Source organism: Oryzias latipes, chromosome 13, assembly GCF_053564925.1.
Source record: "Oryzias latipes strain Hd-rR chromosome 13, Olatipes_Hd-rR_3.1".
Lineage (NCBI taxonomy): Eukaryota > Metazoa > Chordata > Actinopteri > Beloniformes > Adrianichthyidae > Oryzias > Oryzias latipes.
Window position 1 is genome coordinate 34,944,709 of NC_136249.1, and position 27,396 is coordinate 34,972,104.

Sequence of the window (27,396 nt, forward strand, 5' to 3'; positions counted from 1 at the left end):
AAAATAAAATATGTCCAACACAAGAGGCCCTCAGCTCTCATCTGTTTGCCTAGCTGTTGGACAGGACAAGTTAAAAAAATAAAAAATAAAAAAAAATAAAAAAAACTTGGGAGAAGCGCTTTCGTCTCGGCGGGAGAGATTCAGGAGTTGCTGAATTAATTGTACGGCGTTCGTTGCGGTCTGCAGTAACCAGAATAAAGAACCTTAAAAGAGGTTAAGTCTCCGTGCCTCAGTGTGGGAAAGGGACACTACATTATTGTATGGCTCTTTGGAAATTACATTTAAAAATATGTGGCGTTTATGGCTCTCTTGGCCAAAAAGTTTCCCGACCCCTGGTCTACTGGGTCTAGATGACCCAACTCCCAATGTTAATGTGCCTAGGATAGCACATGGGTCACCCAATCCAGTGAGCATCTGTCCACACTGGTTCTTTAAGGACACTGTATTTGGAATCTAAGATTCAGACACCCCCAAAACAATGATGAGCGCCATTTTCCCCAATTCAGACGCCGCCGTCAGTAAACAGTTATTGGTCTGAGTCGACGTTTCTATGGCAACCACTCTCCCCTTGTTGGAAGTCTACACCTCTGCCTCTGAAAGTGGACTCAGGATAATCTGTCAAAGGTTTCAATGCGGGCACCACATGATTTATTGAGGCATCAACACCAGAGGAGGAGGGGCCACTCCAGTTATCATATACAGTCAATGCGAACGTCTGATATGGAGCACCAAGTAGTGAGTAGTGAAGGAATTCAGATGTGATGCTAGTTTCCAACCAGTTGACCTGTAATTTGCATTTTAAGTTAAATATAACTTAAATACCTTCTAGTGCGTTTAAAATATCACATGTGTTCATTATTCACCTTCGTGTTTGACTTTTTTCTCCTTTTTCTTTCTAGGATTTATGAAGGTGACCCATTAAACCTGGAGTGAGTTCATCAACAATAAAGTAGGTATCATTCCAAAATAATTTGCTCCAACTTTTAAAGCATGAATCTGGTGGATGAAAGCGCTTTTTACTTCACAGCTTTTGTACAACATCTGCATCCAACGCTCACCTCATTCTCTTTGTAGAAAATTAGGATTACATGAGCAAGAATGACAATGACATTTTCTATAAATGAGCTAGTTTACTCATTAGTTTCATCTTTAATATTGTTTGGGGTCAAATGTTAATATTGATGCTTATTGAATCTATTGGTAATGTAATGCAGAGTTCTACAGCTGCAGCCTGGACTGTTCATTCTTTCCTTCACACTGCAGTCCTCTCCTCTGTACAGCCTCCAGAACCAGAACCATCAGGAACGTCTCGGTTCCTCTCGTGTTCTCCGTCTGGTTTTCTAAAAGACAACAATTCACCATCACTATAAAATACTTCAGGTCCTGTATTTGCCGTGCAGGTTGTGTGTTCAGTACCGTGGCGTAGAAGCAGGTGACGAGGATCATCGCCATCAAACCCACCGAGACGACAACCCAACGGATCATCAAACCCACCACAGAAACTGAAACAGAGGATTTCTGCTGAGTCATATTGGACATTTGATTCTTCAGGAATTGGAACTTTTTCTTGGTAAAATAATCCTAATGTTTTTATTAATCTCCCAATGGCCTTTGTGCATCTACGGGGGCTGAACGTTTCTTATATCAAACAAAACCTGGGTGTCTGGAGTGATCATAGTGTTTGTCAAACGTAATGAAAAAAGGAGAATTTGTTGGTATCTGAACCCACAACTTCCTGTTCACTATCAAAATAAAGTTCTTAGGCCCAGTCAGTCTATTTTCTGAAGGTCTTCATCTTTCCTGACACACTTGGTGCTGATCTGGATCAGTAAATTCTAGAATTACAGAGTGTTGCAGCAAAATGGGACATGATCAGTAAAATAATGACGTTGATGTTTGGTTTTACCTGAACAGATTATTTCAAGAGTAGATTGGCTTTGATCATCCCAACGCATAATATTACAGTCTTCCAGTGATGGGCCACACGGAGGCTGGATCCACCACACTGATCTGTTCAGGAAGTTGTCTTTGCTTCTAGTAGACAGAGCAGAACCACAACCCAGCTGAGCGCACACTGCAGAGGCGGAGTCCCGGCTCCAGGTAGAAGCAGCTACTGGTCCCCATTCTCCACCGTAAAACATCTCCAGTGTTCCAGCACAGTGACTGACGTCTCCCTCCAGGCGGATGATTCCTTCATGTAGACACAAACAGATACGTTATTGATAAATGATTACACCTGATACCAGTTTAAAGCTGTGGCTCCTCCCCCACCTGAACAGGTGAGGTCAACAACTTTGTCTGATGAGGAGCTTCTCTCTAGTCTGGGGTGGTTGCAGTCCAGGAGAGAAGACTCATGACCTTTACAGAGAAACTCTCTGCTCAATATGGGAGCTTCTGCTTCTCCATAGAGCGCCCCCTGGAGGACTGAAGGAGCCCCACAGCCCAGCTCCCTACAGACCACCTCTGCATCCAGCAGGTCAAAGTCATCTTCACACACGGAGGACCACCAGTTGTTGGACTTCACCTCCAGCCTGCCTGAACACCGACTGGATCCGTTCTCCAGCCTGACAGAGTCTGTGGATCCAGAAGAGAAGACCAAGTTTAGAACGGTTCACAATGAGGAATATTTCAATTCTCTGGACTCAAACATCTCAGGTTACTAAAAAAACGACTTAAGATCGACTCAATGACGCATCACAAACTGACAGTGAGACGTACATACAGTCGGCATCAGAAGGTTTGTTACCTGAGCAGGTGATTTCCATCGTGTCGCTGCTCATTGTATCAAAATACAAACATTCCTCCATACTTAGTGGAAATTTATCAAAACAGGTAGAACTAATCTGGAAAACTGTCTTTTCTCTTGGAAGTTGTTTAGTTGTCAATGAAACGTGGGATCCACACTTCAGGGTTTTGCACACAGATGTAATTATTGTCTCTGTTCTTAGAAAATCCCGGGCATAGACAGCTCTCCATTCTCTTCCGATTTTCACCTGGAGTTCACCAGAACAACGACTCGATCCCATCAGTCTCACAATAGCAGGATCTGAAAGAAGCCAAGAAATCAAAGATTGTTTGAGAAACATGGAAACAAAACCAGGTCAAGATCTGACCTTCAATCTGTAGCAAATGCTGTCTTGCTAGCACACAAGGAAGTGCAAAAACTGCTGCTTTGTCAAAGTGGGAGGAGCTTCCCTCCACCCGTCTACTTCCCTAAAGCTCCGTTCACATCGACATCAGTAACGCGTTTAAGCAGCCACTTCCAATGAAAAGTCAATGTAAACGTGCATTTAGGGCTTCTGGTTCAAAACTCTCACATTCACGCTTAGCTATGCAAGTTTATATGACCGTCTTTAGGCTCCATGAACAAAACACGCGACCTTTGAACCCACGTTGAAACCAGCTGAAACTTTGACCAATCAGAGACTTGGATTTGGTAATGACCAGTGAGTGAATATGGGTCACATGCCCGGTGCAAACAGAGCTTGAGATGACTGTCAATCAAACCTTTACTGATTGATGTACCTGCACAGGTGTTCTAGACATTTCTATAGTGGCGTAAATGTCACAAAAAGTTCCGTCTGTGCTTATTGATCCATCAGCTCCCAGTGAGATTGAACATGTTACAGAAACACGCCTACATTCACTAACTGGCAGCTGTACCTGAGCAGGTGAGTCCAACAGCTTTGTCAGGTGGACAGGCTTTTGTTTTCCTCCATGAGCTTCCACAGTCCAGAAGAACAGACTCATGACCTTCACAGAGAAACTCTCTGCTCAATATGGGAGCTTCTGCTTCTCCATAGAGCGCCCCCTGGAGGACTGAAGGAGCCCCACAGCCCAGCTCCCTACAGACCACCTCTGCATCCAGCAGGTCAAAGTCATCTTCACACACGGAGGACCACCAGTTGTTGGACTTCACCTCCAGCCTGCCTGAACACCGACTGGATCCGTTCTCCAGCCTGACAGAGTCTGTGGATCCAGAAGAGAAGACCAAGTTTAGAACGGTTCACAATGAGGAATATTTCAATTCTCTGGACTCAAACATCTCAGGTTACTAAAAAAACGACTTAAGATCGACTCAATGACGCATCACAAACTGACAGTGAGACGTACATACAGTCGGCATCAGAAGGTTTGTTACCTAAGCAGGTGATTTCCAACGTCTGACTGCTCATTTTATTGTAATACAAACATTCCTCCATATTTAGTGGAAATTCATCAAAACATAAAGAACTAATCCGGAAAACTGTCTTTTCTCTTGGAAGTTGTTTAGTTGTCGATGAAACGTAGGATCCACACTTCAGGTTGTTGCACACAGATGTAATTATTGTCTGTTTTCTTAGAAATTCCCGGGCATCAACAGCTCTCCATTTTCCTCTGATTTTCACCTGGAGTTCACCAGAACAACGACTCGATCCCATCAGTCTCACAGTAGCAGGATCTGAAAGAACCCAAGAAATCAAAGATTGTTTGAGAAACATGGAAACAAAACCAGGTCAAGATCTGACCTTCAATCTGTAGCAAATGCTGTCTTGCTAGCACACAAGGAAGTGCAAAAACTGCTGCTTTGTCAAAGTGGGAGGAGCTTCCCTCCACCCGTCCACTTCCCTAAAAATCCGTTCACATCGGCCTCAGTAACGCGTTTAAGCAGCCACTTCCAATGAAAAGTCAATGTAAACGTGCATTTAGGGCTTCTGGTTCAAAGCTCTCACATTCACGCTTAGCTATGCAAGTTTCTATCACCGTTTTTAGGCTCCATGAACAAAACACGCGACCTTTGAACCCACGTTGAAACCAGCTGAAACTTTGACCAATCAGAGACTTGGATTTGGTAATGACCAGTGAGTGAATATGGGTCACATGCCCGGTGCAAACAGAGCTTGAGATGACTGTCAATCAAACTTTTACTGATTGATGTACCTGCACAGGTGTTCTAGACATTTCTATAGTGGCGTAAATGTCACTAAAAGTTCCGTCTGTGCTTATTGATCCATCAGCTCCCAGTGAGATTGAACATGTTACAGAAACACGCCTACATTCACTAACTGGCAGCTGTACCTGAGCAGGTGAGTCCAACAGCTTTGTCAGGTGGACAGGCTTTTGTTTTCCTCCATGAGCTTCCACAGTCCAGAAGAACAGACTCATGACCTTCACAGAGAAACTCTCTGCTAAATATGGGAGCTTCTGCTTCTCCATAGAGCGCCCCCTGGAGGACTGAAGGAGCCCCACAGCCCAGCTCCCTACAAACCACCTCTGCATCCAGCAGGTCAAAGTCATCTTCACACACGGAGGACCACGAGTTGTTGGACTTCACCTCCAGCCTGCCTGAACACCGACTGGATCCGTTCTCCAGCCTGACAGAGTCTGTGGATCCAGAAGAGAAGACCAAGTTTAGAACGGTTCACAATGAGGAATATTTCAATTCTCTGGACTCGAACATCTCAGGTTATTAAAAAAACGACTTAAGATCGACTCAATGACGCATCACAAACTGACAGTGAGACGTACGTACAGTCGGCATCGGAAAGTTTGTTACCCAAGCAGGTGATTTCCAACGTGTCGCCGCTCATTGTATCGTAATAGAAACATTCCTCCATATTAAGTGGAAATTTATTAAAGCAGGGATATATAATCTGGAAAACTGGCTTTTCTCTTGGAAGTTGTTTTATTGTCGATGAAACGTAGGATCCACACTTCAGGTACTTGCACACAGATGCTAATGTCTGTGTTCTTTTAAATTCCCCGGCATCAACAGCTCTCCATTCTCTTCCGATTTTCACCTGGAGTTCACCAGAACAACGACTCGATCCCATCAGTCTCACAGTAGCAGGATCTGAAAGAAGCCAAGAAATCAAAGATTGTTTGAGAAACATGGAAACAAAACCAGGTCAAGATCTGACCTTCAATCTGTAGCAAATGCTGTCTTGCTAGCACACAAGGAAGTGCAAAAACTGCTGCTTTGTCAAAGTGGGAGGAGCTTCCCTCCATGTTACGGCTATATTTACATATATGTATATATATATACATATATATATATATATATATATATACATATACATATATATATATATATATATATATATATATATATATATATATATATATATATTTTGTTCTATTTATTCTGTGATTTGTGTATTTTTTTCTGTTAAAGTGGGACTTCGTTGTTTTTGTGGATCTTTGTTTGTGTCTGTGTGTGTGTGTGCATGTGGGTGTGTGTCTGTGTGTGTGCCTGAATATTTTCAGGTGTTGTGCTGAAATGGGTGTTCCTTCCATTTGGACCCAAGCTGATGGAGTTATCTTCTAAAAGCACTATTTGGACCTCCAGCCTGGGAGAAGGGAGCTCGGCTGCAACCAGTCTCCACTGCAGCTTGATCCTCTTCTCCACTTGTTTAGTTTTTTTGTTTTGCACTTTGTAATTCTTTGTGGTTTTGTGTTTGGGCCCACTCTGTAGTTTGGTTTAATTGAAGCTGTAGGGGTGAACTGACATTTATCTTTAGTGATCCTTTTCTCCTGTTTATGTTGGTCCAGAGGATAGTGTTTGTCTTTGTTTTCCCTTTTCTTTTAACCCCTTGTGCTATCCTATGGGGTCCATATGACCCCACCCTTCCATTGACATGTTCTCCCTACCATGACAAAGGTGGATAAAGGTGGAAAGATTTCATGTGATCTATGGACACCAGTGAAGATCACAAATCATTGAAGAAAAAAGGTTCAGAGCACTGTCTAGTGGGTCTAGTTGACCCAATTCCCAACGTTAAAGTGCCTTGGAGGAACATTACCCTACAAGATAGCACAAGGGTTAGTACAGGTAAGAAAACAGATTTCAGTCGGGTGGGGTTTTGCATGTTATCTTGGTCTTGGTTCACCCTGAAGTCTTTTGGTTTTACTTTAAGTTCCTGTTAGTTGTTATTCATTTGTAAATAAATTTGTTATATTTGTAAGGAGACGATCATTTGGTGTTTGAACATGTTACAGCAACACGCCTACATTCACTAACTGGCAGCTGTACCTGAGCAGGTGAGTCCAACAGCTTTGTCAGGTGGACAGGCTTTTGTTTTCCTCCATGAGCTTCCACAGTCCAGAAGAACAGACTCATGACCTTCACAGAGAAACTCTCTGCTCAATATGGGAGCTTCTGCTTCTCCATAGAGCGCCCCCTGGAGGACTGAAGGAGCCCCACAGCCCAGCTCCCTACAGACCACCTCTGCATCCAGCAGGTCAAAGTCATCTTCACACACGGAGGACCACGAGTTGTTGGACTTCACCTCCAGCCTGCCTGAACACCGACTGGATCCGTTCTCCAGCCTGACAGAGTCTGTGGATCCAGAAGAGAAGACCAAGTTTAGAACGGTTCACAATGAGGAATATTTCAATTCTCTGGACTCAAACATCTCAGGTTACTAAAAAAAACGACTTAAGATCGACTCAATGACGCATCACAAACTGACAGTGAGACGTACATACAGTCGGCATCAGAAGGTTTGTGACCTAAGCAGGTGGTTTCCAATGTGTCGCTGCTCATTGTATCAAAATACAAACATTCCTCCATATTTAGTGGAAATTCATCAAAGCAGGGAGATACAATCCAGAAAACTGGCTTTTCTCTTGGAAGTTGTGTAATTGTCGATGAAACGTAGGATCCACACTTCAGGTTCTTGCACACAGATGTAATTTTTGTCTGTGATCTTATAAATTCCCCGGCATCAACAGCTCTCCATTCTCTTCCGATTTTCACCTGGAGTTCACCAGAACAACGACTCGATCCCATCAGTCTCACAGTATCAGGATCTGAAAGAAGCCAAGAAACCAAAGATTGTTTGAGAAACATGGAAACAAAACCAGGTCAAGATCTGACCTTCAATCTGTAGCAAATGCTGTCTTGCTAGCACACAAGGAAGTGCAAAAACTGCTGCTTTGTCAAAGTGGGAGGAGCTTCCCTCCATGTTACGGCTATATTTACATATATGTATATATATATATATATATATATATATATATATATATATATATATATATATATATATATATATATATATATATATATATATATATATATATATATATATATATATATATATATATATATATATATATATATATATATATATATATATATATATATATATTGTTCTATTTATTCTGTGATTTGTGTATTTTTTTCTGTTAAAGTGGGACTTCGTTGTTTTTGTGGATCTTTGTTTGTGTCTGTGTGTGTGTGTGCATGTGGGTGTGTGTCTGTGTGTGTGCCTGAATATTTTCAGGTGTTGTGCTGAAATGGGTGTTCCTTCCATTTGGACCCAAGCTGATGGAGTTATCTTCTAAAAGCACTATTTGGACCTCCAGCCTGGGAGAAGGGAGCTCGGCTGCAACCAGTCTCCACTGCAGCTTGATCCTCTTCTCCATTTGTTTAGTTTTTTTGTTTTGCACTTTGTAATTCTTTGTGGTTTTGTGTTTAGGCCCACTCTGTAGTTTGGTTTAATTGAAGCTGTAGGGGTGAACTGACATTTATCTTTAGTGATCCTTTTCTCCTGTTTATGTTGGTCCAGAGGATAGTGTTTGTCTTTGTTTTCCCTTTTCTTTTAACCCCTTGTGCTATCCTATGGGGTCCATATGACCCCACCCTTCCATTGACATGTTCTCCCTACCATGACAAAGGTGGATAAAGGTGGAAAGATTTCATGTGATCTATGGACACCAGTGAAGATCACAAATCATTGAAGAAAAAAGGTTCAGAGCACTGTCTAGTGGGTCTAGATGACCCAATTCCCAACGTTAAAGTGCCTTGGAGGAACATTACCCTACAAGATAGCACAAGGGTTAGTACAGGTAAGAAAACAGATTTCAGTCGGTGGGGTTTGTATGTCATCTTGGTCTATGCTCACCCTGAAGTCTTTTGGTTTTACTTTAAGTTCCTGTTAGTTGTTATTCATTTGTAAATAAATTTGTTATATTTGTAAGGAGACGATCATTTGGTGTTTGAACATGTTACAGCAACACGCCTACATTCACTAACTGGCAGCTGTACCTGAGCAGGTGAGTCCAACAGCTTTGTCAGGTGGACAGGCTTTTGTTTTCCTCCATGAGCTTCCACAGTCCAGAAGAACAGACTCATGACCTTCACAGAGAAACTCTCTGGTCAATATGGGAGCTTCTGCTTCTCCATAGAGCGCCCCCTGGAGGACTGAAGGAGCCCCACAGCCCAGCTCCCTACAGACCACCTCTGCATCCAGCAGGTCAAAGTCATCTTCACACACGGAGGACCACCAGTTGTTGGACTTCACCTCCAGCCTGCCTGAACACCGACTGGATCCGTTCTCCAGCCTGACAGAGTCTGTGGATCCAGAAGAGAAGACCAAGTTTAGAACGGTTCACAATGAGGAATATTTCAATTCTCTGGACTCAAACATCTCAGGTTATTAAAAAAACGACTTAAGATCGACTCAATGACGCATCACAAACTGACAGTGAGACGTACATACAGTCGGCATCAGAAGGTTTGTTACCTAAGCAGGTGATTTCCAATGTGTTGCTGCTCATTGTATCGTAATACACACATTTTTCCATATTTAGTGGAAATTCATCAAAGCAGGTAGACCCAATCTGGAAAACTGTCTTTTCTCTTGGAAGTTGTTTAGTCGTCGATGAAACGTGGGGTCCACACTTCAGGTTCTTGCACACAGATGTAATTATTGTCTGTGATCTTATAAATTCCCCGGCATCAACAGCTCTCCATTCTCCTCCGATTTTCACCTGGAGTTCACCAGAACAACGACTCGATCCCATCAGTCTCACAGTAGCAGGATCTGAAAGAAGCCAAGAAATCAAAGATTGTTTGAGAAACATGGAAACAAAACCAGGTCAAGATCTGACCTTCAATCTGTAGCAAATGCTGTCTTGCTAGCACACAAGGAAGTGCAAAAACTGCTGCTTTGTCAAAGTGGGAGGAGCTTCCCTCCATGTTACGGCTATATTTACATATATGTATATATATATTTTTTTTTTTTGTTCTATTTATTCTGTGATTTGTGTATTTTTTTCTGTTAAAGTGGGACTTCCTTGTTTTTGTGGATCTTTGTGTGTGTCTGTGTGTGTGTGTGCATGTGGGTGTGTGTCTGTGTGTGTGCCTGAATATTTTCAGGTGTTGTGCTGAAATGGGTGTTCCTTCCATTTGGACCCAAGCTGATGGAGTTATCTTCTAAAAGCACTATTTGGACCTCCAGCCTGGGAGAAGGGAGCTCGGCTGCAACCAGTCTCCACTGCAGCTTGACCCTCTTCTCCACTTGTTTAGTTTTTTTGTTTTGCACTTTGTAATTCTTTGTGGTTTTGTGTTTGGGCCCACTCTGTAGTTTGGTTTAATTGAAGCTGTAGGGGTGAACTGACATTTATCTTTAGTGATCCTTTTCTCCTGTTTATGTTGGTCCAGAGGATAGTGTTTGTCTTTGTTTTCCCTTTTCTTTTAACCCCTTGTGCTATCCTATGGGGTCCATATGACCCCACCCTTCCATTGACATGTTCTCCCTACCATGATAAAGGTGGAAAGATTTCATGTGATCTATGGACACCAGTGAAGATCACAAATCATTGAAGAAAAAAGGTTCAGAGCACTGTCTAGTGGGTCTAGATGACCCAATTCCCAACGTTAAAGTGCCTTGGAGGAACATTACCCTACAAGATAGCACAAGGGTTAGTACAGGTAAGAAAACAGATTTCAGTCGGGTGGGGTTTTGCATGTTATCTTGGTCTTGGTTCACCCTGAAGTCTTTTGGTTTTACTTTAAGTTCCTGTTAGTTGTTATTCATTTGTAAATAAATTTGTTATATTTGTAAGGAGACGATCATTTGGTGTTTGAACATGTTACAGAAACACGCCTACATTCACTAACTGGCAGCTGTACCTGAGCAGGTGAGTCCAACAGCTTTGTCAGGTGGACAGGCTTTTGTTTTCCTCCATGAGCTTCCACAGTCCAGAAGAACAGACTCATGACCTTCACAGAGAAACTCTCTGCTCAATATGGGAGCTTCTGCTTCTCCATAGAGCGCCCCCTGGAGGACTGAAGGAGCCCCACAGCCCAGCTCCCTACAGACCACCTCTGCATCCAGCAGGTCAAAGTCATCTTCACACACGGAGGACCACGAGTTGTTGGACTTCACCTCCAGCCTGCCTGAACACCGACTGGATCCGTTCTCCAGCCTGACAGAGTCTGTGGATCCAGAAGAGAAGACCAAGTTTAGAACGGTTCACAATGAGGAATATTTCAATTCTCTGGACTCAAACATCTCAGGTTACTAAAAAAACGACTTAAGATCGACTCAATGACGCATCACAAACTGACAGTGAGACGTACATACAGTCGGCATCAGAAGGTTTGTTACCTGAGCAGGTGATTTCCATCGTGTTGCTGCTCACTGTATCTTCATACACACATTCCTCCAAATTTAGTGGAAATTCATCAAAGCAGAGAGATATAATCCAGAAAACTGGCTTTTCTCTTGGAAGTTGTTTAGTTGTCAATGAAACGTAGGATCCACACTTAAGGTTGTTGCACACAGATGCTAATGTCTGTGTTGTTAGAAATATCCGGGCGTCAACAGCTCTCCATTCTCCTCCGATTTTCATCTGGAGTTCACCAGAACAACGACTCGATCCCATCAGTCTCACAGGATCTGAAAGAAGCCAAGAAATCAAAGATTGTTTGAGAAACATGGAAACAAAACCAGTTCAAGATCTGACCTTCAATCTGTAGCAAATGCTGTCTTGCTAGCACACAAGGAAGTGCAAAAACTGCTGCTTTGTCAAAGTGGGAGGAGCTTCCCTCCACCCGTCCACTTCCCTAAAGCTCCGTTCACATCGGCCTCAGTAACGCGTTTAAGCAGCCACTTCCAATGAAAAGTCAATGTAAACGTGCATTTAGGGCTTCTGGTTCAAAGCTCTCACATTCACGCTTAGCTATGCAAGTTTCTATGACCGTTTTTAGGCTCCATGAACAAAACACACGACCTTTGAACTCACGTTGAAACCAGCTGAAACTTTGACCAATCAGAGACTTGGATTTGGTAATGACCAGTGAGTGAATATGGGTCACATGCCCGGTGCAAACAGAGCTTGAGATGACTTTCAATCAAACTTTTACTGATTGATGTACTTGCACAGGTGATTTATATGAAGGTATTAATGTTCCAAAATGGCCGAGCTTGTATATTTGATTTGAGAACTTGTAATACAGAATGTGAATACTTGTGCAAAAGAAATCTGCATCTGTGTGTAAAAATCTTCTGCTGTAAACTGACAAATTCCCATTTGCATGTGTTCATTTAGAGTTACAACTTCAAATCTGTGATTACAACTGCTGAAATGTGCTTCTGCGTGTGCTCGAATCTGCTGGCGCAAATCACAAGTGCGCTACAACTGCGCTCTGAATTCTGACACATTCCTTGCGAGAAATTTGTGTCTAAACTGATCTGTGTCCGATAATGGACCTGGGGGGGAGGGAGGGTTAGAGGAGGCGGAGTCAACCAATCAGAGTGCAGGATTCTGAGAACTTGGTAAAGTTAGAAAGAGCTTCACAGAGTCGGACTTCCTGCTTCAATAACTCTTCTGATAAACGTTCAAATGTGACAGCAAGTCTCTCAATCATTTTGTATTAACACGGAGAGTGAAATAAAAATGCTTTTCTGAAGAAAAAAGTCATTTTTTTCATACATTTTAATGAGAAATGATCTCTTTGTGCTTTAAATGCAGACATGCAGTTAGACGGCTGCGAACGGACAGCGTCAGCAGGAAGATCATCTTTGTTGTAGCAGGACAACAGGGCTGTTGAGCATCTTTATTATAAATCATACGAATTAACCTTTGAAAACATATATTAGAAACCATACTGGGTTTGTGACACCGCGCTACGTCCTCGCTCAGCGGCCAGCCGTTGAGCTCCGTCGAGGAAAGAAGAAGCGAGGATCCCGCTGACCGACGGCGGAGCACGCCTGTCTCTTGCACAGAAACAGCCGTTGCTCAGTGGGCTGGGACCGCCACAGCCACGCTCCGCCGCGCCGTCGCCTGGAACATCGCGGGGAAAGCCTTGATCTAATCTAATACATATTTTCCAAATGTTATTCCATATGATTTATAATAAAGATGCTCAACAGCCCTGTTGTCCTGCTACAACAAAGATGATCTTCCTGCTGACGCTGTCCGTTCGCAGCCGTCTAACTGCATGTCTGCATTTAAAAGACAAAAAGAGATCATTTCTCATTAAAATGTATGAAAAAAATGACTTTTTTCTTTAGAAATGCATTTTTATTTCACTCTCCGTGTTAATACAAAATGATTGAGAGACTTGCTGTCACATTTGAACGTTTATCAGAAGAGTTATTGAAGCAGGAAGTCCGACTCTGTGAAGCTCTTTCTAACTTTACCAAGTTCTCAGAATCCTGCACTCTGATTGGTTGACTCCGCCTCCTCTAACCCTCCCTCCCCCCCAGGTCATTATCGGACACAGATCAGTTTGGACACAAATTTCTCGCAAGGAATGTGTCAGAATTCAGAGCGCAGTTGTAGCGCACTTGTGATTTGCGGCAGCAGATTCGAGCACACGCAGAAGCACATTTCAGCAGTTGTAATCACAGATTTGAAGTTGTAACTCTAAATGAACACATGCAAATGGGAATTTGTCAGTTTACAGCAGAAGATTTTTACACACAGATGCAGATTTCTTTTGCACAAGTATTCACATTCTGTATTACAAGTTCTCAAATCAAATATACAAGCTCGGCCATTTTGGAACATTAATACCTTCATAGATTTAGACATTTCTATAGTGGCGTAAATGTCACAAAAAGTTCCGTCTGTGCTTATTAATCCATCAGCTCCCAGTGAGATTGAACATGTTACAGAAACACGCCTACATTCACTAACTGGCAGCTGTACCTGAGCAGGTGAGTCCAACAGCTTTGTCAGGTGGACAGGCTTTTGTTTTCCTCCATGAGCTTCCACAGTCCAGAAGAACAGACTCATGACCTTCACAGAGAAACTCTCTGCTCAATATGGGAGCTTCTGCTTCTCCATAGAGCGCCCCCTGGAGGACTGAAGGAGCCCCACAGCCCAGCTCCCTACAGACCACCTCTGCATCCAGCAGGTCAAAGTCATCTTCACACACGGAGGACCACGAGTTGTTGGACTTCACCTCCAGCCTGCCTGAACACCGACTGGATCCGTTCTCCAGCCTGACAGAGTCTGGAAAGAGATGAAGAGCAGATCAGACATTGATCAGATGATGGTCTCTCTCATGTGGGAACTTTCATTCTATTGACTTTCCTGGATGGAGCTGAAGTGTTTCAGTGTTTTATTGTTTTCTTTACATTTTTTTCTTCTCCCTTAAAGTCACAGAGAGACACACTAATAAACTCACCTGTACAAGTTATTTCCAAATTGTCTCTTGTTTCTCTGGCTGACACCAGAGAACCACAATCCAGTCTCCTGCAAACATTGGCTACAATCTTCATGTTTATGTCCCATACTTCACTCCACTCAGATCCCTGGATCCTCCTCTGCAGTCCACCAGCACAGCGACTGTCTGTTCCTACCAACCTGAATTCTTCTGGACCTACTGAGCACAGACACAGTAATGCCATGAAGCAGTGGGACTTCAGCACAACCTACAGCAGATTGTGTTGTTGTGGGTTTGTCTCATTGACCTGTTGTGTGTTCAGCCCACAGTCCTGTGGAGAAACCAGAGAGGGAGCGTGAAGAAGATTAGTCAACTTTCTACAACATGTCACGTGTCCACACTGAAATCTACAGCTATCACTGACTGAAGGTGAGAATCTCATGAAGCCTTAGTCACAGATGCTCTAAAGCTGCGTTCACATTACCATCAGAAACACACGTTTCAGTGTCCTCATCTAGTAGATAGTCTATGTCAGGGGTCCCCATATCCAGGTCTGGAGGGCCGGTGTCCTACATGTTTTCCAACCAACCTGCCATTGAAGCTCCTTATTGGCTAAACTCACCTGATCCAGGTAACCAGCAGCAAATAAGGCAGGATTTCTGGAAAAGAAGCAGGACACCGGCCCTCCAGACCTGGATTTGGAGACCCCTGGTCTATGTCAATGCAGGTTTCAGGCATCTGAACTCAAAACTCCTTGTCAGAAGTCAAAACTCTGTCTCCCCCTCTGGTCACCGGCTGGAACAGTCTTCAGAGAACAAGCACTTCATCTCCCAGCACCTCCAGCGTGAACTTCCTGGATGCCACACACCTGACTCTCATTCACTCAATCAACCAAAGTCTACTTCAGCAAGTGCAAAACACGACACGATACAGGAATAATAAATGTTTGTGTTTATTTGTGTGTATGCATGGACATATGCATGTGCACGAGAGTGTATTGTGTACGTGTTGACATGTATGTGTGCTAACGTGTTTCTAATATGTAACCCGGATCAGTACCCCACCTGCATTAACAGATTTGGAACACCTGGGCGCTCTTATTTTGATGGGGCCAGTTCCCTATATTAACATCCGGGTCACATAGCCACTTCCTGTCATCCATGCTCTGGCTGTTGTTGATCTGCTGTGGCTGGCTGCATCCCCTATAGCTGTCTGCTATTTAAACTTTGTAACATCTTGCTGAACCAGTTCTTTGAGCAACGACTCTTATAAACAACTTTACCTACTCTTCTGTGAGTTTATGCGATCGGGTCACACACATAGCAATACATCAGTATTTCAGAGGCTTTCTACCTCACAGAAATGCCATGCTAGTGTGGCTACTTACAGATTTTTGATCAGTCTTCTTTCTGTTGAAATTGGAAATATTTCAGGTAATTGTTTTCAGTTTTTGTCCGTTTTAGGACTTTTCAACTTGTTTTTTATTTGTGCCTGGTCGGCCATTTTGGTTTTGACTTCATTAATTCATTTCATTGTTTTTCCTCCTGATTTATACTAAATTGATTAATACTAAACTGAATTGATTGCTTAATGATTGAAAGTGCACTTTATTTTTGATACATTGAAACCCATTGATTTATAGGGCGGAAATTTGAAAGTAGTTTTCTACAAATTTTGTTAGGACCTTATTTGATTATTATTTTTCTTTCAGTTATGACATACAGTTGACTACTGTATTTGATGTAAATGTCTTGTAAATGGTGTGTGTTGCAAATGTGTCTAATCTAGAATTTGTTTGACCTTGTTTAGGTCAGGTTTTTTTTTCCACCCCTACTTCTATCCCTGATTAGAACAACTCTTTGATCTGCACCATACAGCAATGGTGCATGGCGAGCTACCCACAAACTCTCAATGAGAACTTGAGTTACGAACCTACGAAAAAGGAACTTTGCAAAAGACTCCATACCCAAAGGAACTTTGAAAACCAAAGACTGAAAAATATCCTTGTGGATCCCTGGACACTCCTTTCTCCACTGTATCAAATTATTGTTTTGTTTCCTTTTTTTTAATACAGTCTATTGATTGCTTTATCTCTGTGTTGCGTTTTCTATCCACTCTCTGGGCTCCATGAGTCGAACAAATCTGCTGTAGGTCAGAGCAAGCTAAGAAAGCGCTACAAAGTGTTGTGTGTGGATGAGTGACAGGCCCCACCCTTTAGGAAAACATTTAATTGTTATAGTTGTAGGGGTTTATATAAATATACTCCTCATGGATCTGAGGTTCTTGATTGTAACAGTAGCATTTGTCCAGCGCACGCACATACATTCACCGCACGCGCACACATTCACCGCACGCGCACACATTCACTGCACGCGCACGCACACATTCACTGCACGCGCACGCACATACATTCACTGCACGCGCACGCACATACATTCACTGCACGCGCACGCACATACATTCACTGCACGCGCACGCACATACATTCACTGCACGCGCACGCACATACATTCACTGCACGCGCACGCACATACATTCACTGCACGCGCACGCACATACATTCACTGCACGCGCACGCACATACATTCACTGCACGCGCACGCACATACATTCACTGCACGCGCACGCACATACATTCACTGCACGCGCACGCACATACATTCACTGCACGCGCACGCACATACATTCACTGCACGCGCACGCACATACATTCACCGCACGCGCACGCACATACATTCACCGCACGCGCACGCACATTCACTGCACGCACACAGTCATGAGATGAGGATGTCAGAGTTCCTGCAGAAACGCATGTGAACCACCAGAGGGCAGAAAAGTCTGAGTGTCGACTCCTGCTGAGTGGTTCTTAGAGATCCTGCCGTCACTTTTACTGGAAACTTAAAGTTATCAGTTACAGCTTTTGCTTCACTTTAGTTCAATCCACAATTAAAGTGTTTACTGATTTACATGGGGGTTGCATGGTGGTGTAGTGGGAAGCACTCTAACCTCCCAAATGGTTCAAATCCCAGGGGGGAGTGTTTGCATGTTCTACTTGTACATGTGTGGGTTTTCTCCCGTTTCCTCCCCCAGTCCAAAAACACACTTCATAGGTTCATTGATCACAGCTTGTCCATTGGGTGTGAATGTGTGGTTGTGTGGTGCTGTAACAGACTGGTGATCTGACCCTGCACTCAGCAGCTGGGATAGGCTCCAGCAACCCCGGTAACCCAAATAAGATTCAGCAGCTTTAGAGGACGGATGGTTTCACTTGTAAATATTTTCATCCCACTTTTCTACCTCGCTCTAAGGCCCAGTGCTCTTTCCAGTCACATTCACTCACTGATGGCGGCTCACACTGGCGCCAATCTGTGACCACAAGACGACGCTGAAGTTGGCTTCTGATTCACAGCTTCTGATTGGTGAGGCACTAAAGGAATAATCCACTGCATTTTTCACACTAAGATCACCTAAAACCGGGTCCTGATCAAAAACCACAGGACCTGGGGCCTCATTTATAAACGTTGCGTAAGCACAAAAGAAGGCGTACGCCACTCTCTACGCAATAGTTGAGATTTATAAAAAGCAAACTTGACGGGAAAATGTGCGGTCCTCCACGCAAGCTCTGACCCAGGCGTACGCACAAAAACGGGTGAAATGAGAAACGGCGACGCCGTCGGCAGATGGAAGAAACACGTGAAAGTGACAGTGTGTGCCAAATCGTGCTGGCATGTGCTGTGCTACACAATGTGGCACAGCTTAAAAACGTGCCTCTACCCCCTGGCGCCGATTGCTGTGTTGGCCCCGACCCTGAACCCCATCCCCACGCATTTGAGCCAAATGCTGCTGCTGTGCGCCAGCGCTTGGAAGTGATGCGTCGCTTGTAAAGAACAACAAAAGGTGTGGAAAATATTATTTATTTAAGAATTCCCTCATCGTGCAGTTTATTTCAGTCAGTCTTGATTTCGCCCAACTCCTTGGCCACCTCTCTGATTGAACTACTGACTTCCCTCTGCATTTCAAGGACTGCATCGGTGAGGACGCGTCCACTGCTTGAGGGTTGAGAGCCGCGTGCCGTGGAGACGCTGGGTCCAGACGGCTGCTCAGCTGCAGCATCGTAACCACTGGCCCCGCTGGAACACCCAGCAACTAAAATAAAAATTTTCTATATTAATAATCTGTAATTGTGTAGCCTGCATACATGTGACTTGACTGCATTCATTTGAATTATTTCTCTTACCTGTGTCAGCCTGACCCTGGCGCGTCGGCGTCCCCTCCGTCTCAGTCAGGTGACTGAGGCGGAGGAGGACGCCGATAAGGGGGACTTAATAGGGATTCCCCAATAATAGCGGCCAGTTTCTCATCAAGAGGGGTCAGCTCCCCCCCCCCGTGGCGGACACACTCTGCCGATGCAGCGCTAGACGTTTTTTTGCCTCGACTTTGATGTCCGATCATTTATTTCATTTCTTTTTTATTTCGGCCACGGTCCGAGGTTGTGAGGCTACAGCATTTACGGCGTCTGCCACCGTTTGCCGCTCACGTGCCTTTTCGGCATTAGTAATGCCCACACTGTACCCTCCAAACAACATTTTTCTCCTCTTTTCCACCTCGCCAACGATAACTTCTACTTCACATTGAGTGAAGTTACGTTTTTTTGATTTCCCCTCTGTGTTTGCCAAGATTTAGCAAGCCATGAATATTAATTTGTGGGCGTTTCACGGACTATTTATGGGCAACTAAGGGCGTGTCATGTAGCCGCAAAAGCTGCGCTGCATTTAGAATTGGTTGTGATTTATAAAGGGAAAGATGCGTAGGATGTGCGTGCGCACGGTTTTATAAATCCGAATATTTCTGTGCGTACGCACGTCCTATGTTTCATCCGTACGCCACTTCTGACGCAAATCCTACGCAAAGTTTTATAAATGAGGCCCCTGGACTGCTCTAATCTGGATTAAATTATGATTTAGATACTAAAGAACACATTAAACACAGTTTCTGATTTGTGAAAATGTGAAATAGAAGGATTTTTATGGCATTTTACGCACTGAGTCCACCTCAGACCAGGTCCTGTTCCTGAAATTTTCGGAGAAATTTATTTTTTAATTCCTTCACATTTTTCTATTTTTATTTTTTACACTGGATTGTACTATTGTATTTGTTTCCACAGGTACGAGCCGATGGCCATAACATCACCTGGGTGCACAAAATGACTTTGTTGCATTCCACAGACTGGGCACAGACTAAAGCTGACACTTTAACGATGGACTACAGGAACTCCAAGAAGGCTGGACGAGGCCACATCACAATCTCAGACATCAACATCCAAAAGAAACTGGGAAACAGATGTCAGATTGGACACATAGTTATGGTCAGGGTTAGTTTGAGCCCCTGACTTTAATTTGAGTTTTTTGTTCCATTTTTTCTTGGTTTGTTTCCTGATTTACTTTAAAGTTCCTGTTTTGGTGTTTTGCTTGAAGTTGTCCTTCCTTTGTCCCTATTATCCTTAAATTACATCAAATGTGTTAAAATGATTCTATTTCACACAGCAGTTTTTGAACGGGACCTGGTCTGAGGTGGACTCAGTGCGTAAAATACAATAAAAATTCTACTATTTCACATTCTCACAAATCAGAAACTGTGTTTAATGTGTTCTTTAGTATCTAAATCATAATTTAATCCAGGTTAGAGCAGACCAGGTCCAGTGGTTTTTGATCAGGACCTGGTTTTAGGTGATCTTAGTGTGAAAAATGCAGCAGAATGTTCCTTTAGCGCCTCACCAATCAGAAGCTGTGAATCAGAAGCCAACTTCAGCGTCGTAACCACAAGCAGTGTCCAAACTCCAAAGACACTTCCACACATGTCTGGACAAGGCGAGAACCGAACCTGCAGTTCTCCAGTCGGAGGTCTACCGCTCTACCACTGCACCACAGCCGTCCCATATGATTTATGGAAGAATACTTTTTTTAAATATTCATCTGTTCAAACTTTGGTGCCATCAAGCAGAATTTACCTGCAGCCGTTTTCAATTGATGCTCCTCTTAATTTTCTCAGGGTCCCTACCTACTGAGACAAGAATGGTCTCCATGGAAACAACCCCATCCTCAACATGAGGCCCCTCATGAGGACAACAGCGCGTCATGTGTGACATTCTCCAACTTCAATGCACGGATTCTTCTGCAGTCAGCAGGAATGCAAACAGCCGCCACTGCTTTCTCCCAGATCTAAAAGTCAAAGCCAGTCAGGATGGAAGCAGAGTTTTACCTGAGCTGCAGAGACTCACAAACAGCAGCAGAGCTGGACGCTCCATGTCCTCTCCGTCTGTCCTCCCCTCCCGTGCTCCTCTACTTATCACGCCAGTGCTCTGGCCCCGCCCTCCCAGCCTTTCTGCTCTCACTGTTTTTTCAAACTCTGACAGCCTGTTCTTCACAACATCCCTCAAAGACACTAGTTTGATGATTTTCTGGGTGTTTGTTGCTGCTGAGCATCTATAAGGGTTTGAAGTTCCTGACACTTGGGGCTCAGAACTTTACAATCAAGATCTATCTTTTAGCAGAAGAAACTTCAGGAGTAGAACCAAGATGTCATCAAACATCAAAACAAGAGTTTCCTCTGAGGAAGACTCTGGTCACCTTAGAAAGGTGGAGGAAGCTCAGGAGTCTGGAAGGAGCTTGGAGTTGAGCCGTCGCTCCACATCAGAGAAAGGTGGTTTATAGCAAATGAATTCAGCTTCCAAAGAAAAGGAGCAGAGAAAAACGGCCTTCATCTGCTCTGGATTTGTTCATTATGGGATGGCAAGCTAAGAAAACAATAAGAATCATTGAAGTTTTAAAGAATATTTTAAAAAGGTGTAAAAACTAAATGTTTTTCCCTTTCCTTCATGACATCCACAAACATTTGAATCATTTCTATCATTTTATCCTCCAAATCTCTGTGTTTAGCGGGTTTCCTGTTGCAGCATCGAGCTCAGCCTCTCTGCAAATTGTGCAATCCAATGCAAGCTGGGCTGAGGATCTTTTGCTAATTACAATGTTTTCATGCATTGTGATTACTTTTCCTCATTTCTGCATGTATGTCACATGTTTCCTAACATGAAGCGGCACTGATACGTCGTTTGCCCCTGGTGCAGTGTGTCTACATTACAGTCTGTCTGTAGCGTTCATCTTGGTGTTTTTTGTACTAAACCAGGGGTCGGCAACCCGCGGCTCTTTAGCGCTGCCCTAGTGGCTCCCTGGAGCATTTTCAAAAATGTTTAAAATGTAAAAAGATGGGGGAGAGAAATATACTTTTTGTTTTACTATGGTTTCTGTAGGAGGAAACATGAGACACAAATATCTTTAACATTTTTCAATACTGTCTGAATGAGTAGAAAGTACATTTTAACGCCTGCAGCGCGAGAGCACTGCTCGTGTCCTACACACCGCACGACATCGAACAGTATCAGAGAGGCGTACGCAACGAGACGCTGCGAGCGCAGCCTCTTCCGACATATCAAGCCTATTTATTTTAAACGCACATCACATTGAACATTGCACAGGGGTCATCAACCTCTCTCCCTTCCAAACTCATGTTCAACATAAAGAACCAACATAACAGGAAGAATAAACTAAGGTGGAACAACAAAACTGCCATATGAAGAGAAACGTGGGCAAACAGAAACGCTCATGCTGAGCCCTAATAAGATCATCATCCCACATCCCACAATCCCCTGCTGCAAACAGACCTAAAATGCACATGACCGCCACTACAATTTCAACATTTCTGTCAACGGAAATTTGCGTCATAGCCTGCGACACACGTTTCTACCAGCAGGGCTTCTTTTATTTTTTATTTTTTTTACTTTTAGCGGACCGCTAGGCAGGTGGCTGATGGAAATTGAACCACCGTCAGTTCCGTGCATTGCTTGATAAAGTTAAAAGGAAATCTTTTGATCTCCTGCTGCACAACAAAGTCCAACGGCTGTCCAGGGGTGACCTTTTGCGTCACTTAGGTCCCATTTCAAGTGACACAATTCCGACTTTTTTCCTCTCATGTGGCACAGATCGGATACGACCGGTGAACGTGTAAGCAGGACAAAAGCGCATGGATTCTGATTTTCTCAGATCATGATCAGGCCTCATTCATATGTGGAAATAAATCGGATACGAATCGGATTCGTGCATTTGCGTGTGCCATGTAAACAGACAGATCGGATATTCCCCAGTAATTGCGAGTCGTACCTCAGTGACGGCAACTCAGGAGACCACCAACTGAGATCACATGACTTATTAAGGTGCTTTTGTGCTGATTTTGCTGTCAGCGTGTTACCTTTCAGCCTCAGCCGTAGTCGGAAACCGCTGTTATTTAATGAAGCGGGACACCGTTGCTCTGGAACAGGCTACAAGCTGTTTCTTTCTTTGCTTGTGTTGCGGAGTGGGGGCGTGTATGATGGGGACCGTGTGTGTGTGTGTGTGTGTGTGTGTGTGTGTATGTGTATGTGTATGTGTATGTGTATGTGTGTGTGTGTGTGTGTGTGTGTGTGTGTGTGTGTGTGTGTGTGTGTGTGTGTGTGTGTGTGTGTGTGTGTGTGTGTGTGTGTGTGTGTGTGTGTGTGTGTGTGTGTGTGTGTGTGTGTGTGTGTGTGTGTGTGTGTGTGTGTGTGTGGAGAGGAGAGGGGGTGTGAGCGAAGAGAGGGAGAGTGTGGCGGGGAACCATAATAAAAAGAAGGTGTCTCCCCCAAAAGGACTGTTCTGGAGTCTTTCTTAACCCGCTCTGGAAGCTGAGGGTCCCGAACGGGACAGTGAACCCCGGAGGAGAATCCACCTTTGGCCCTGGAGGAAATCTCCCGTGTGATTCTGACCACGGTCGTAAAATAAAAGTCATCGCGCAGGAAAGGTTCAACACTTGGAACAAACTGTTAGTACAGCACGTCTGCAAACACTTCCTCATTCAGAACTCAGAGAGAGCACATGAGCTGGACGAGCAGCGCCGCTTTTTCCTCTCCAGCGTTTCACCCTCTCCTGCCTCATCCTGACCTGGGGCGTCCAAGGCAACGCCTCCTTCTGTCGCTGCGTTGCCTCCATGACAACCGCAGTCACACAATATGACTGTGACTAGCCAGCTAAAGGAGCTGAATGAAAGTCTGCAGGCGCTGCAAATGCTTGAAGCTGTTCTGTCATTCGAGCACAAGCTGACTGTCATGGGGCACGCACGTTCCATTTTATTGTTTTTGTTCGAACCCTCAAAATAAAAATGACATCAAAAATCGGATTTCTTTATTACATGTCTTTAATTTTATCAAAGCAATGAAACATAATTCAACATTCAACTTTCAACATTTTGGGTTGCTGACCCCTGGACTAAACCATTCTACATTTCCCACTCTTCCTCGGTGTGATGTAACCCTCAGAATGCTGATATGAGATTCAAACACATCCATCCATCCATTTCCTTACCCGCTGTCGGGGCAGCTGTGGTGCAGTGGTAGGTTGGTCGACCTCCAATCGTAATATTGCGGGCTTGATTGCCGCCTTGCCCACCCATATGTTGAAGTGTCCTCTGGCAAGACACTGAACCCCACCTTGCCTCTGGTGGAAGGTTGGCACCAGTGTTTGGAAGCAGAGCCACCACCAGTGTGTGAATGGGTGACTGTGACTGTAAAGCACTTTGGGCCTTTGAGGAAGGTACAAAAGCTCTATTCAAGTATATGTCATTTACAATTTACCCCTATCGGGGTCACAGTGTTGCCCCAGCCTGTCCCAATGCCACAAAATCAGACAGAGGGACATTTAAAAAATGATTAAAAAAAAACTACAAAACATGTTTCCGGACTGTGGAAGAAAGCTGGAGTTCCAGGAGAAAACCCACCGTGGCAGTCAGCCAATCACTGGCTGTTGGGCGAAAGCGCTGCCCACTGCACCACCGAGCCGTAAATATGTTAACTTTGTATATTTGTGAATGTGACTCTGAAAGAACACGTTTGTCGTGTGCAGATCTGCATCTTGTAGAACATATTTATCCAGGAAGGTTGATTGAGAACCATTCCTCATTTACAAAGGTGTGTGCTTGTTTGTGCGTTTGAGTGTGAAGATGACTGTAGAGGTTTTTAAGAAGAGGCTCAAGACCCACCTTTTTAATTTAGCTTTTAGTTGAGTTTTTAGTTTGCGTTTGAGTGTGTAGATGTGTGTGGTTGTACACAATAAATGTTGATGGCATTGACAGCATGAAGCTCCAATCCAAGCAACTTTTTTTTTTTTTTTTTAACTTGTCCTGTCCAACAGCTGGGCAGACAGATGAGAGCTGAGGGCCTCTTGTGTTGTACATATTTTGCTTTAACAAGTGGGGTTATTAATCTTCAGACAAACCAAAGGTATGTCTGAATAAACCCCTTTTGTAGTTGAGGCCAAACTTTATTAATTTCAATCATGTTTGAAAATCTTTGGTGTTGGACCGGACGGAAAAGGAAAGAGGGGAAGAAGAGAGAGGGACGTTAGAGAGAGGGGGGGTAGGAGGGTGATAATAGGAGGGGAAGGGGGATAAGACCATGAAGCAGCATAGAGCAGACAGGTTTACTGGTTGTTAATCATTATGGTAAGGTTCAAATGTAGTACAAAAAGGGCGGGGCCTGTTCACACACACTCAAATATTATCAACACACCTGCTAGCTGCAAAAAATGTTCACATGTAAACATGTACACAAAACAGATAGTGTTCACACGCATACTGAAGGAATTTATATTTTTTGGTAAATTCATTAGGGTTTGCAGTCTTAAATTTTATTACATTGAAGATAAGTCATTTACTGAAGTGTGTGCTTTTACATCCTTAAAACCTCGAAGAAGCTTCTTTAAGTTGTGAGAGGTTTCAGGAATGCAGCTCCAACCTCCAACCCCCTTCAGGAGAAAACAGTCTTTGATCTTCTAAGACCATCTGGAAGCCTTAACTGTAGATCTGACATGGACCAGAATTAAATTGTCTCCAGGATTCAATTCAATTCATGGGAACCCCCTGAAGGTGTCAACTCACATGAGAAGGACAAAGAGTTGGGACTGATTGCCTGCGGAGAAGGATCCGGGCGACTGTGCTGGACCCCCATGGGGACACTGTTGGTGGTCGGACAGTGGTCCGTCTTTGAAATAACCCCCCTGGACGTTTGAAGCAGGAAGCTAGGACCAAATGCTGTAACTCCTAACATGGGCTGAAGGAAGTAGGCGGGCTCCTCTGTCAGCCAATCTCCAGCGACCAGAGGCGGAGATTCGGCGGCCATCTTGCTCCCGGGGGAGAATGTTCTGACCACATGCTTAAAAGTCTGAACTCAAGGAATTTTCCTGTGTCTCCAGACAAGCTGCATGTGAATTCGGAATGTAACCTCTTGCGTATTGCAGGCCTTGATTTTGGACACCCAGATCGATCTGTTTTTACTCTGTTTTTAGAAATATTGTTAGGGAATAAATTTGTTAAACTTAATCCGGCCGAATCCCGTGGTTTTCTTCTTCTCGACTTTATTGAACATGCAACAAGGAAAGTAATCTCAAAGCGACGGATTATATTTTCCAACAATACCTATGCCTTTAAACCAACTAGTGTGAAATATTTCATTCATTCAATCATGCAAACTATAAGTGCAAAGGTGAGCTAACACCAGTGCTCAGGTGAGTGTTTATGTTCTTCTAAAATGGATGGTGGAACGTGAAAAGAAGGAGGGAGAGTGCCCAGCCATCCCCACCCCAAGACCCCCACCGCAGCAGCAGCGGCAGCCGGAATCCCCCCAACGCCACACGGGAACCGGCAGGGAACAACCGCCGCCCGGGCGACCAAGCCCACCACCCAGGCCAGGGCCAGCAGGACCGCCGCAAGGCCCCCAGAGCCAGAGAGCAGGGAGGCACGGAGGGAAAGAGAGCGCCGCCCCAGCCCAACAAGGAGAGCAGCCCCCCCGCCGCGCCGGGAGAACCCAACGCATGGCCCCACCGGAGAAGGATGCCCACAGCCCCAGACGAGCACCCGACCACCACCCAGGAGTTCTGGGCATCCCCCCGCCCCAACCCCAGGTACGAGCCAGGACCCCACAAGGGAGACCTGCTCCGCACTCCAGGCAGCCATCCGCCCGGCCCACGGTTGGTCCAGGGAGGAGCAAGGCAGGGGGCCCGCCGCCCCCGCCCAGGAGGGGGGAACCCCAGAGTTCATGTTAGGTGGTAGAGATTGGCTTTCATTGATAAATTTTACCGTTTTATAAAACGTTGGTGCCAGTTGTTCCCAGAATTCCTTATAAAACTCTGCAGGAAAGCCGTCAGGCCCTGGTGCTTTGCTGTTAGGAATAAGTAACAGAGCTTCATGAAGCTCAGACAACGAGAGCGGAGAGTCTAAATTTGTGATTTGATCTTCGTTTAACTTGGGCAGGTTTATATTGTTAAGAAATGAGTTGATGCTTTGTTCTGATGGATTGATCTGTGGATTGTATAAGTTTTGATAAAAGTCTTTAAACGCATTATTAATTTTGACCGGGTCATGGGTGACATTCCCTGTTTGGTCCATAATAGAAGTGATTGTTGATTTTTCCTTATTAATTTTAAGCTGATTAGCTAGAAATTTGCCAGATTTATTTGAGTTTTCATATCTTTCCAGTCGAAGCCTTTGTATCTGGAATTGTGTTTGTTTATTGATGATGTCATTAAACTGCAGCTTTAAATTTTTCAGGTCGCCCAGTATGTGTTCCTGTGCAGAAGCAGCATAAGCAGTCTCCAGAGTTTTTATTTTATTTCCTAATTCTAATAAATCTGCTTTCTCTTTGCGTTTTTTATGCGTTGAATAAGAGATGATTTTCCCTCTCATGACTGCTTTTGCTGCTTCCCAAAGAACACTTGGTGATATTTTAGAAGTATTGTTGAATTCTAAGAAGGTTGCCCACTCTTTTTTAAAGAATTCAATAAATTCCTGGTCTTTTAACAGAGATGTATTAAACCTCCAGATTGAACCCGAGGGTGTGGGTACTTCCCTTGAAATAGTAACAGAAACTGGTGCATGGTCACTGATAATAATTGGAT

At 44.1% G+C, this 27,396-nt stretch overlaps 1 protein-coding gene and 1 long non-coding RNA gene across 2 annotated transcripts in view; one reads left to right on the forward strand and one right to left on the reverse strand.

The window, feature by feature from the left end:
- Window positions 1-1,110: 1,110 nt before the first annotated feature.
- On the reverse strand, window positions 1,111-14,498 carry LOC111948407 (antigen WC1.1-like). The gene is made up of 12 exons (XM_078930135.1): window positions 14,405-14,498; window positions 14,014-14,229; window positions 10,988-11,203; window positions 9,119-9,334; window positions 7,103-7,318; window positions 5,149-5,364; window positions 3,664-3,984; window positions 2,692-3,046; window positions 2,272-2,588; window positions 1,907-2,191; window positions 1,417-1,502; window positions 1,111-1,340 (listed from the first exon to the last, which is right to left on the reverse strand). The coding sequence occupies exons 1-12, from the start codon at window positions 14,496-14,498 to the stop codon at window positions 1,299-1,301; spliced, it is 2,580 nt and encodes an 859-aa protein (XP_078786261.1). The 3' UTR covers window positions 1,111-1,298.
- Window positions 14,499-17,746: 3,248 nt separating this feature from the next.
- The window catches only part of LOC144981599 (uncharacterized), a 383,701-nt gene continuing 374,051 nt past the window's right edge, over window positions 17,747-27,396 (forward strand). Inside the window, exon 1 of the long non-coding RNA XR_013647202.1 lies at window positions 17,747-18,280. This is a non-coding gene — a long non-coding RNA (uncharacterized LOC144981599). The remainder of the gene's footprint in view (window positions 18,281-27,396) is intronic.